This window comes from Geotrypetes seraphini, chromosome 2, assembly GCF_902459505.1.
Source record: "Geotrypetes seraphini chromosome 2, aGeoSer1.1, whole genome shotgun sequence".
Classification (NCBI taxonomy): domain Eukaryota; kingdom Metazoa; phylum Chordata; class Amphibia; order Gymnophiona; family Dermophiidae; genus Geotrypetes; species Geotrypetes seraphini.
In genome coordinates, this window is record NC_047085.1 from 506,955,013 (window position 1) to 506,967,764 (window position 12,752).

The 12,752-nt window shown below is 42.5% G+C and overlaps 1 protein-coding gene across 1 annotated transcript in view; it reads left to right on the forward strand.

Annotated features, from left to right (window-relative positions):
* LOC117354587 (oocyte zinc finger protein XlCOF6-like) overlaps window positions 1-11,168 on the forward strand; it is a 42,098-nt gene extending 30,930 nt beyond the window's left edge. The window contains exons 4-5 of the mRNA XM_033932360.1: window positions 8,940-9,803; window positions 9,870-11,168. Of these exons, the coding sequence (XP_033788251.1) occupies window positions 8,940-9,803; window positions 9,870-11,137 (2,132 nt within the window). The 3' untranslated portion in view covers window positions 11,138-11,168. The remainder of the gene's footprint in view (window positions 1-8,939; window positions 9,804-9,869) is intronic.
* The last annotated feature ends 1,584 nt before the right edge of the window (window positions 11,169-12,752 follow it).

Sequence of the window (12,752 nt, forward strand, 5' to 3'; positions counted from 1 at the left end):
TCTTCCATCAAATTACCAAAATACAATTAATATCCAAATTTTAATTTGTGCCCACTCAATGAGGAGTCTATTTATTCTTGTAAGAACATAATTCAGAAATAGCTTACCTTAATTGTGATTATCTTGGAAGGCTTTCCATATCTGGGGACAGTTTATTCAGTGACATTGTAATCACTTACCCGCTATTTTCTGTAAAACATTTTTCTTTTCACAAATAAAAGACATGAAATACAACTATTAAATTGCAAGTTCATTAATATTTAAAGGAGAATAGTAGACTTTCCATTTACATGAATAAACGACTATTACTGTAAAGGTTCCTATAACTTAGCACTCTTCTCAGTGACAGCTCTGCAATGCAGTTAATAATTGTCAGCATGATCTGTTGGCTTAACCAGAGTGAGCAAACGCTATGGAAGGTTACATCCTTCATATCTAATCTTGGGCAAACCTAGATAACATCAAAGTTATGAGTATTGAAGAGTCGCAAACAAAAGACCTGGGCTGAAGCTTGTCAACAGCTTGATAAGATGTGCAAAGGTCAAGTATTTGGGGAAGAAAATGACCCTTGCCACAGTGTCAGTGTGAATCTAGAAATTTAACAGTGACTCCAATTTATGAGGGATAATTAACACCCCACATCTTAGTCACCAGTATTTCAACCCATATACAAAAATATAATTTGCTGAACCAAGTCTCAAATTTATAAAGTTAAGAGGTTAAAATCCTTATCCTCTCTCTAGAGCTTTTGACCAACTCCTGTATTAATTTCTCCTCAGACCCATCTTATCAGTCACACAAGAAAAACACACATTCAGGCAGGCAGACAGGCCTGTCTTTCTTATACACAGAAGTGGTCTCTAAATCCACTCGGTATTTTATTATTTCTCTGTTCTATTAAGCTAATTCCTGCACCTATAAACCTTAATCTCATCTCCTGCTTCCACATACGTGTTTGTAGAATTAAGTTTCAAAATAATAATGGTAGGAGCTGCATACGATTGTAGTAATTTGTGACCCAAATAGATTGACTATGATTACGAACAGGCACAGTGAACGCAAATTTTCCTTTATCATCTGGATGTAGAGGAATGGTAAAAAAAACAACCCCTCTTTAAGGTCTATTACCAAAACCTCCCATTTTATCGGGATTATGTTACTGCAGCTGCTAAAATGCCCATTTAGTATGTTTAAATGCCAATACCAGCACAGGCTCGCAACATATTGACTAATGCAATATCTGTCCTGTTTCCTAAGCCCTGTAATGCTTCACGACAATCCAAATTAGCATTCTCTTTGGCTAGTTTCATCATTAAATCACTTTGAGCCTCCTTATTATCTACTTGTCTAATAGTGGATAAATTTCCTGTTCCATATAACTGATCTGGGGTATAAAGCCCTCCAGAGTGTAAAGCTCTCCGTTGAGCCTCCCATTGGTACTCACTATCCCACATAACATATTGACCCATAGTCAATACCATGCGCATAATGTTTTTCCAATCTTGTGGTATTAAGGTATGCGCCCTAGCCAGGGTTTCAAATAACCCGGCTGTGAAATTACTTCTTAAAACTGTCTCTGAAATAGATTTATGAATTTCTCGCAATATTGCAAAGGATAATGGTAAGTGCGCTAATGTTTCTTCCTTTTTTGCACTTAAAGGTACTGGAGTTAACTGTGCGGGAAGTATGATTTTTGGATATATGTTCTGACTGGAATAGTCAGGGGGGAAATGGTTAATGAGACTGTTGACACCTTGGACGACGCCTCAGTCCCAACCTTTTCCAAGGAATACTTACACTTCTGCCATAAGATTAAGATGGCTTCTGATGCCCTAGGCTCAGCATACAAAACTTTCCCGACTCTTATCCAATCTTCTGTTTTTAGGGATCCTTTTTCTGGATACCGGGAACAGTGAATCAGAGGCCTCTCTATCTGTATGTCTCAGAATATACTTCAATTCTTTCACATGAGCACGCTGCAAATCTGACAGGGAATTTCCCATACTTACTCGAGAGGATCCCGGAGAATGCAGTGCACCTAGTCTTATCGTAAGATGGAGCAAGCAGGGCGTAGGGTCCCTGTTCCTGGCGCCACTGTAGGAATGGAAATCAGCAAACACACACACAGGATACAAGCCAGGAAGGAGTAGGTTGCCAGTGGCAAGCTCCGAGTCCCTTTTATTATGCTTCTAAGCTAATGACACCATAGTAACTCCCTCGTTTACACATCTAATGATTGGTGGATACAAAGGTACATGCTTTTACATTGGTGGAAACACAGGTACATGCTTTTACATCGTGATCACCGTCCCTTTACCTCGTGATCACCCTCCAACTCAGCACTTAGACAATACCTGTGTTTTTGCACGTCCTCAAAGCCTGTCAGCTGATGTCCTTTCCAAATATGGACAGCTTAAATAAGATAAGGGTTAATGTGTGACAGGTAAGGGGGAGAGAGAGAATGATTCAGTATTCATTCACAGGGGCTTAGATTCTTTCACAGGGCCTTAGATCAGTGTGCAGACCTTGCCTGTGTGCTGACCTTGCCCTGGTTCAGAACTGCATCCCTTCACAAATGCAAAGTGATTGTGCATTGGGAAGAATAAACCAAATTCCAGTTACCGGATTCTAGGGTTCACCTTGGGGGTTAGCGCCCAAGAAAAGGATCTGGGTGTCAATGTAGACAATACGATGAAACCTTCCATCCAGTATGGGATGGTGGCCAAAAAAGCAAACAAGATTCTAGGAATTATTAAAAAAGGGATGATTAACAAGACTAAAGATATTATAATGCTGCTGTATTGCTCCATGGTGCGACCTCACCTGGAGTATTGCGTTCAATTCTGGTCTCCTTATCTCAAGAAAATATAGTGGCACTAAAAAGGTTCAAAGAAGAGTGAGCAACTTGGTAAAGGGGATGGAACTCCTCTCGTACGAGGAAAGACTAAAAAGGTTTGGACTCTTCAGCTTGAAAAAGAGATAATTGAGGGGAGGTATGATTCATGTCTACAAAATCCTGAGTGGAGTAGAACGGGTACAAGTGGATCGATTTTTCACGCCTTCAAAAATTGCAAAGACTAAGGCAGTGTTCTTCAACCTTTTTACACCTATGGACTTGCAGAAATAAAAGAATTATTTTGTGGGCCGGCAGTTGAAGAACACTGGGCTAAGTCGTGGCCAGACCCCGCCCCTCTCCGCCCCACCCCCATAACAGTACTAATTGTAACACTATTTTTTTCCATTCATTTTTCATATATACAAACCACAAAATTAAACTACACAAAGCACACTGTATGCTTCTCAACATTCATTCCTAGCAGAACAAAGATAACCCCTATGCAAATACGGGACCAAAAACTAAAAGTACTAATATAAACAAACAAACCCTAAGATTCAAGACTCTGTATGTTGTACAACCCCAGAGAAAAAGAAACAAATGCATTTCTTCCTGAACAGTGTAAAATACAGACTGCAGATGTAAACTCTCAAAATTGACACTATTCAATCACTAAATTCACAAATAAAGTCATTCCCCCTACCTTTGTTGCTTCCCTCCCTCCATGCAGCAAAATATATTATCTTACCACCAGGCTGGATATGTAAGTTAACAAGAGACAAAATGACCCAGGGCCAGCAAAGGAACATCAGCTTCAAGTTAGTCAAGAAATCAAAACATATCATTCTGTCTCCTGTTGCCATTTCTGTAGCAAATAACGTTTACTTTCCTACCATCATTCTGTTTCTTCTCACCAGTTCAATTTCTTGGAACACACCTATTTTGGGATCTATTAACTGCCTTCCTACAAAAAAGTCCTATAAAACTTTGACAGTTAAGTATAAACTAACTTGAGTAGGAAACCCACATGTACTATAGCGGCAATTCTCCTACAATGTGCTGCCCAAGTCTCAAAGGCCGTGCTCGCCACACCACTTCCATGTCTTCCTTCCAGTTCCCATCCGCATTGTAATCCCCCTGTATCAGCCAGTTACCAGTCAGCTCAACGCCTATTGGTCCGCAACACGGAAAACTCAGCTATCCCATAGGTCAGCATTCGGTTTTCAAACATCCCCGGGAGATAATTGGCCAACATGCCCTGTCAATCAAGTCACAATACAGTCCTTTTGTTCTATGAACCGGCAGGAAATTTCTACACACTGGTCCGCGGGCCGGGGACTAAAGAACACAGGACTAAGGGACACTCAGTGAGTTACAGGAAAATACTTTGAAATACTTTTAAAACCAATAGGAGGAAATATATTTTCACTCAGGCCCAGATTCTCAAAACTTTAATGCCCTTGCTAAACAGTTTGCCAACGGATTAGCCTGTATGCATTTTAGCAGTAGATCAAAATGTTTTATCTCTATCAAGAGTGAGCTTTCTAGCAGTCTCCAACAAGGACATGCAAAGGGGATTCTTAAAAAATACCAAGCCATTTTGCGGCAAAAATAACCAACTGATCTAGGGGTGCCGATCAGTGTCAGAGACTGCTAGAAAGCCTGTGTTGTGATGCAATGAGAGAGATGACCATTCTCTCTCCCATTGCATCACAACACCCCTCCACTGCAGTGGCAGCGAACACCCCCCCCCTATAGCGGGAGAGATGCCCACTCCCCCCGCTGCTAAGACACCTGCCACTGCTCAGCCACGTGCACTGCTCACAATGAGAGAGATGCCCACTCTCCCCACTGCCATGCCTACCACTGGCTATGATGCCCACTCGCCCGCAACCCCCTCCCACTTACCTCCACATAGATGTACGGAGGATGGACTCCCTCCTCCCAGCAGGCCTGCCTGTGTCGTCCAAAATGGTCCTTCTCCTCCCCGGTGCATCTTGGGATGCACTGGAGAGGGGACTGAGGCTCTGATTGGCTCAAGTTGTATGAAGCCCCTCCCATGAGAGGGGCCTTGGACGACTTGGGCCAATCAGAGCCTCCTGCCCCATGGGAAGGGCTTTATACACCTTGGGCCAATCAGAGCCTCAATCCCCTCCCCGGTCCATCCCAAGATGCACCAGGAAGGGGAAGGCCCATTTTAGACGATGCAGGCAGGCCAGCTGGGAGGAGGAAATCTGCCCTCTGTGTATCTATGTGGAGTTAAGGAGATGGCGTGTTGTAGGGGTTTTTTAAACGCATATTGTTTACGCATGTGCCCATCATTGTCACCAGTGATGGGCATGTACACATTTAGCGAATCTTCGCTGCTGTCCACCGACCGCATCTGCATGTGTAATTTTTTTTTTTTTTAATGTCTCACTTTTTTCAATTCATATCAAAATGGCTGTGTTAGCAGACCATTGCTTTTTAACGCGGTTTTTTGAGAAGCCTGGCCTCATAGAATCCGGAACGGATTGCCAGAGGTTGTGTTAAGAGTGGACAGCGTCCATAGTCTGTTATTGAGAAAGACATGGGGGAAGTTTTGGCCAGGTACTAGTGACCTGGTTTGGCCACTGGTCTGACCCAGTAAGGCTATTCTTATGTTATGCAGAAAATAAATGCAAGTAATACACGTATATTAAAAATGCATAAGAACATAAGAATAACCTGAGTGGGTCAGACCAAAGGTCCATCAAACTCAGTAGCCCGTCCTCACGGTGGCCAATCCAGGTCACTAGTAGCTGGTCAAACCCCAAAGAGTAGCAACAATCCATGCTACCAATTAAAGAATGACACGGTGACAAAATTCATCACCGTTCCCGTCCCCGGGGATAACCGCGGGAAATAATCCCTTGTCATTTTCTAGTGTCTATTTCAACCTCGGTCCTTCTACACCAGCATTCTTCAAAGCAAAGCTTGCAGGTCAGTGGTTGTGCCCAATTATACTCTGATTCTTCCCTCTCTCCTTAAAGAACGACATGAAGATGGTTTCCCGCGGGGACGGGGACGGTGATGAATTTTGTCACCATGTCATTCTCTACTAGGGCACCGACTTTACCCGCATGGGAGATTTCGTTCATCAGACGCTGCAGGACCAAGCAGAGACCGGTAATGTGGAAACTATGTGTTCGCACCTGAAATCATCCATACACGAAGCAACTAATCGCTACATTAAATCAGTAGATAAACGGCAAAGAAACAACAAACCCCAATGGTTCACTGAAGAGATTTCGCACCTCATTAAGGAGAAGAGAAAAGCATTTCTTTCCTACAAACGCACACAGAGAAGAAAAACTAAAGTAGAGTATAAGACCAGATCTGCAGCGGTCAAAACAGCGGTTATGGAGGCCAAACTTCGAGTGGAAGAAACTCTGGCAAAAAACATTAAAAAAGGGGACAAATCCTTCTTTAGGTATATCAGTGATAGGAAAAGGAACACAGACGGTATAGTACGCCTTAGAAGATCGGACGGAAACTACGCGGTGGCGGATTCCGAAAAAGCCGAACTACTAAATAAATACTTCTGCTCAGTCTTCACCTGTGAGGCACCGGGATACGGACCACAGTTGAAGGCAAAACAAAACGTGGAAGACCCGTTTCAGAATTTTGAGTTCACACCTGGGGATGTCTACAGTGAACTGACAAGGCTCAAGGTAAACAAGGCCATGGGACCGGACAATTTACACCCAAGAGTGCTCAGAGAATTGAGAGATGTTCTGGCGGAACCGTTGGCAGTGCTCTTCAATCTCTCACTAAGTACGGGGAAAGTTCCGTTGGACTGGAAAACAGCCAACGTCGTTCCTGTGCATAAAAAGGGCTGCAAGGCTGAGGCTGCGAACTATAGACCGGTAAGTCTCTCCTCAATAGCGTGTAAACTCATGGAAACACTAATTAAACATAAATTAGATACGATCTTGAATGAGGGTAATCTCCGGGATCCCAATCAACATGGATTCACCAAGGGTAGGTCATGCCAGTCCAATCTTATCAGCTTCTTTGACTGGGTAACAAGAAGGCTGGACTCAGGAGAGTCCTTGGACGTCGTATACCTGGACTTCAGCAAGGCTTTTGACAGCGTCCCACATTGCAGGCTGGTGAACAAGATGAATTCGATGGGGCTGGGAAAGACTCTAACTGCATGGGTTAAAGATTGGCTTAGTGGCAGACTTCAGAGGGTAGTGGTTAACGGTACCCTCTCTAGAATGTCGGAGGTGACAAGCGGAGTGCCGCAGGGTTCAGTCCTTGGCCCACTCCTCTTCAACATATTCATTGGGGATCTGACTCAAGGGTTTCATGGTAAGGTAACCTTATTCGCTGACGACGCCAAACAATGCAATATAGTAAATGACTACAATCTACAGGAAACTATGGAGCATGACCTGCGTACTTTAGAACGTTGGTCCTCGATCTGGCAGCTGGGCTTCAACGCCAAGAAATGTAAGGTCATGCATCTCGGTAACGGAAATCCATGCAGAACTTACACCCTGAATGGAGAAACTTTAACCAGGACTACGGCAGAACGAGACTTAGGAGTAATCATCAGTGATGACATGAAGGCTGCCACTCAAGTGGAAAAGGCTTCATCTAAAGCATGGCAGATGATAGGTTGTATCAAGAGAAGCTTTGTCAACAGGAAGCCTGAAGTCATGATGCCATTGTACAGAGCCATGGTGAGACCTCATCTGGAATACTGTGTGCAATTCTGGAAGCCACATTACCGTAAAGATGTGCTCAGAATTGAATCGGTTCAGCGGATGGCCACCAGGATGGTCTCGGGGCTAAAGGGTCTCCCGTACGAAGAAAGACTGAGCAAATTGCAGCTCTACACTCTCGAAGAGCGTAGGGAGAGGGGAGACATGATTGAGACATTTAAGTACATCACAGGACGGGTCGAGGTGGAAGATGATATCTTTCTTCTCAAGGGACCCTCGACCACAAGAGGACATCCGCTCAAACTCAGGGGAGGAAAGTTTCGTGGAGACACCAGGAAGTACTTCTTCATGGAGAGAGTGATCGAGCATTGGAACAAGCTTCCAGTGCAGGTGGTCGAGGCACGCAGCATCCCAGACTTCAAGAACAAATGGGATACCTATGTGGGATCCCTACGAGGGTCATGCCAAGGGATAGGATCACTAGGGTATGGACTTGAATGAACGGGTCAGTAGAGTGACAGTATAAATACAATTATACTTTAGGGGGTCAGTAGACTTAAGAGGGTGGGTAAATAGTGTGGGCAGACTTGATGGGCTGTAGCCCTTATCTGCCGTCATCTTTCTATGTTTCTATGTTTCTACTACCAATCCAGGGCAAGCAGAGGTTTTCCCCCTTGTCTCTCAAAAGACATCTCTGCTCTGCAACAAACAATGAACTGATGGTGCCGTGAGCTGCAGCGGGTGGGAAGGAACCTGTGTATGCATGGCACGGGCAGTCTTTTGCTTTCTTAAAGTGACAGTTCACTTTGAAGGTCCATGCCGCGTTCCATGGATGATGTCACCCACATGTGAGAATATCTGCCTGCTTGTCCTAGGATATTATAATATATTCTCTTTCTTCAGGGATCTTCTCTATAATTCTATACAGAATGCCATATGTTAATTGTCACTCTGGCGTGTAAGTTTCATGCTAAAATGGCAGTTACATGCCACAGTGGAGGTGACATGGCAGGAGTCCATGTAAGTGCTATTCCTTAAGTTAATGCCTGAGAGCTATTCCACATAGGTAGGAGGGGATGGTGTGCAAATAGGTGGGAACAAGTGGATTATATGCGATTCCTATACCTATATGCAAAACCTATAGATTACTGTCAGAGCACTCAGAGTTTTACAGAATTGACTCCCTTAACTCTCAACACTGCCATTTCCAAGGAGCATCTCACAAACTTGCACTGTGTGGACATAGATGCTTGAAAAAAATGGTTTACAAATAGGAAACTGACTAATTCACAATCCACACATGGTAACACCTGGTGTGATACAATCTATCTTTCTCTCATTATATACAGGTTTTATTGTATAAAGCACTGCTATTTTCTAACTCATGAGAAATACTTTCTGTTTATATCCAGCAGATCATCAAATCCGACACACATGGAAGAGAATAAAGAATCAAGGAGAAGATCTGGTAAAAATGGAACAAATCCAAACACAGTCAGAAAATGTCAGTATGAATATTTTCCAGAGACCTGAGAAGATTAATGCAAAGAATTGCAAGCAGGAATCAAAGAAACAGAGACACCTTGAAGGAGACGCAACGGATGGAGTCATTAAGTGTGAGAGAAAGATACACCTAGCAGAGAGACCCTTCCAAATTAATAATAGTGATAAAGTGACTTCTGCTTTCCTCCAGGGCAAGAGTAAAGGAGAAAAACACCAGAAAGAACTCAGTATGCACAAAAGGGATCATAAAAATGAGAAAATATTTACATGTCCTGAGTGTAATAAAAGCTTCACTCAGCTTTCATATCTAAAAATTCACCAGAGGATCCACACAGGAGACAAACCATTTACATGTACTGAGTGTAATAAAAGCTTCACTCAGCATTCAAATCTAAAAATTCACCAGAGGATCCACACAGGAGATAAACCATATAAATGTACTGTGTGTAATAAAAGCTTCACTCAGCTTTCACATCTAAAATCACATCAGAGGATCCACACAGGAAACAAACCATTTACATGTACTGAGTGTAAAAAAAGCTTTACTCAGCTTTCAGATCTAAAAATTCACCAGAGAATCCACACAGGAGACAAACTATTTACATGTACTGAGTGTAAGAAAAGCTTCAATTGGCGTATATGTCTAAAAATTCACCAGAGGATCCACACAGGAGACAAACCATTTACATGTACTGAGTGTAAAAAAAGCTTTACTCAGCTTTCAGATCTAAAAATTCACCAGAGAATCCACACAGGAGACAAAATATTTGCATGTACTGAGTGTAATAAAAGCTTCACTCGGCTTTCCTATCTAAAAAATCACAAACTAATTCACACAGGGCACAAACCATATACATGTACTGAGTGTAATAAAAGTTTCACTTTCCTTAGCGGTCTACAACTTCACCAGAGGAACCACACAGGAGATAAACCATATAAATGTAATGTGTGTAATAAAAGCTTCACTCAGCATTCACATCTAAAAATTCACCAGAGGATCCACACAGGAGATAAACCATATAAATGTACTGTGTGTAATAAAAGCTTCACTCGGCTTTCAGTTCTAAAAATTCACCAGAGGAACCACACAGGAGATAAACCATATAAATGTACTGTGTGTAATAAAAGCTTCACTCAGCTTTCAGAACTAAAAATTCACCAGAGGATCCACACAGGAGATAAACCACATAAATGTACTGTGTGTAATAAAAGCTTCACTCATCCTTCAAATCTAAAAAGACACCAGAGGATCCACACAGGAGATAAACCATATAAATGTACTGTGTGTAATAAAAGCTTCACTCAGCTTTCAGATCTAAAAGCACACCAGAGGATCCACACAGGAGATAAACCATATAAATGTACTGTGTGTAATAAAAGCTTCACTCAGCTTTCAAATCTAAAAGCACATCAGAGGATCCACACAGGAGATAAACCATATAAATGTACTGTGTGTAATAAAATCTTCATTCAGCTTTCACATCTAAAATCACACCAGAGGATCCACATAGGAGACAAGCCATTTACATGTATTGAACCGTATAAAGGTACTGTGTGTTATAAAAGCTTCACTCAGTTTTCAGAACTAAAAATTCACCAGAGGATCCACACAGGAGATAAACCATATAAATGTACTGTGTGTAATAAAAGCTTCACTCAGCTTTCAGATCTAAAAAGACACCAGAGGATCCATACAGGAGATAAACCATATAAATGTACTGTGTGTAATAAAAGCTTCACTCAGCTTTCAAATCTAAAAGGACACCAGAGGATCCACACAGGAATCAAACCATTTACATGTACTGAGTGTAATAAAAGCTTCAATTGGCATATATGTCTAAAAATTCACCAGAGGATCCACAAAGGAAACAATCCATTTACATGTACTGTGTGTAATAAAAGCTTCACTCAGCATTCACATCTAAAAAAACACCAGAGGATCCACTTAGGAGTCAAACCATTTACATGTACTGAGTGTAATAAAAGCTTCAATTGGCATATATGTCTAAAAATTCACCAGAGGATCCACACAGGAGAGAAACCATTTACATGTACTGGGTGTAATAAAAGCTTCACTCAGGATTCACGTATAAAAAACTTGGCTTGAACAGGCTTTTCGGGCAGGAGAGGGGAAGTTTCTAGAGTATACCAGGCCTTATTAAAAAGAGAATCACCGCTAGATTCCTACAAAGCACGATGGAAGAAGGATGTTCCAGAGGGGAGAGGGCTACCTAGTTGGGACCATATCTATAAAAGATTATTTAAATCTACATTGTCCCTTAACTATATAGAAAATGGTTTTAAAATATATTATCTCCCAAACCAAATAAACCTAAAGATGAGGTTGAGTCATACAGACCAATTTCCTTACTTAATGTAGATATAAAAATGTTGTCCCGTTTGCTGGCCAATCGTTTAACACCCCTTTTACCACATATTATTTCTCCAGCGCAAGTTGGATTCGTTCAGGGTCATCACTCTGTTCTGAATGTTCGTCGGGCACTGTTGGCAATGGCAAGGGCGCAAGCCTCAGATACCATGGACGTTTTGGTCAGTCTCGACGCAGCCAAGGCCTTTGACCAGGTTCTTTGGCCTTATCTTTTTGTGGTCTTAGAACACATGGGCATTGGAGGATGGTTCTTATCCGCTTTGCGGGCCTTGTACTCTTCTCCTACGGCGTCGATCTTAGTTAATGAGATCCTTACGTAGCCCTTTACGGTTGGTAGGGGAACTCGTCAGGGTTGCCCGTTATCTCCCTTACTATTTTTGTTATACTTGGAACCTCTTATACGGACACTTCAAAGGGATGATATTTTGGTCGGACTACAGGAAGGCTTTTCTCAACTCAGGGTTTTGGCCTTTACCGACGATCTCCTGTTGACACTGGCCCGCTCTCAACAATCTGTAACTCGGGCACTTGAGATCTTGGACGAGTTCCATCTTTTTTCTGGTCTTACTTTGAACAGGCAAAAATCCCTAGTCCTTCCTTTGCAGGAGAAGGTCCGGAGCTCTTGGATTGGGCCCTTTCCTTTAGAATGGGCTTCTGCACCTTTACGTTACCTTGGGGTGTTGATCCCGCAGGACCTAACTCAGTTATATATACTTAACGTTTCACCGCTACTTACGCGTACAGGTCAAAGGCTGCGGGCTTGGCGCTCCTATCCTTTAACTCTCTTGGGTAGAATAGCCTTATACAATATGATGATTATCCCCCAGTGGTTGTATCTCTTACAGACTTTACCTTTGCTCCTACAACGCCGTCACCTTCGTGTGTTACATAAAACACTCTCAAGCTACTTATGGAGTGGTAAACGTTCCCGGATTCCCCTTAGTACTCTTTCTCTACCCATAGCTCAGGGGGGGCCTGGGGCTGTTGCATTTGGGACGAATGAATGTTGCTTGTCAACTCCGTCATCTGAACCATTGGTTTTGTGGGACTTCTCACTTTTCAGCAGCCGGGGTGGAATGCCTTGCATATGCCCCATTTCACTTTAGTTATCTTATACATGTCCCCCGCTTACCTTTGCGTACTCATCGCTATGGGGATTTCTTTTTATTTCCGGTGCGTAAAATCTGGAAACAAATATACACCCAATTGCACATTTGGTTTGATGTGACACCGTGTTTACCTATTCTTGGTAATGGGGATTTCTCTCCAGGCTTAGGTTGGGGCGCCTCTTCCTCGTGGAGTCGGAATGGTGTGTTTTATCTGTCTCAAATTT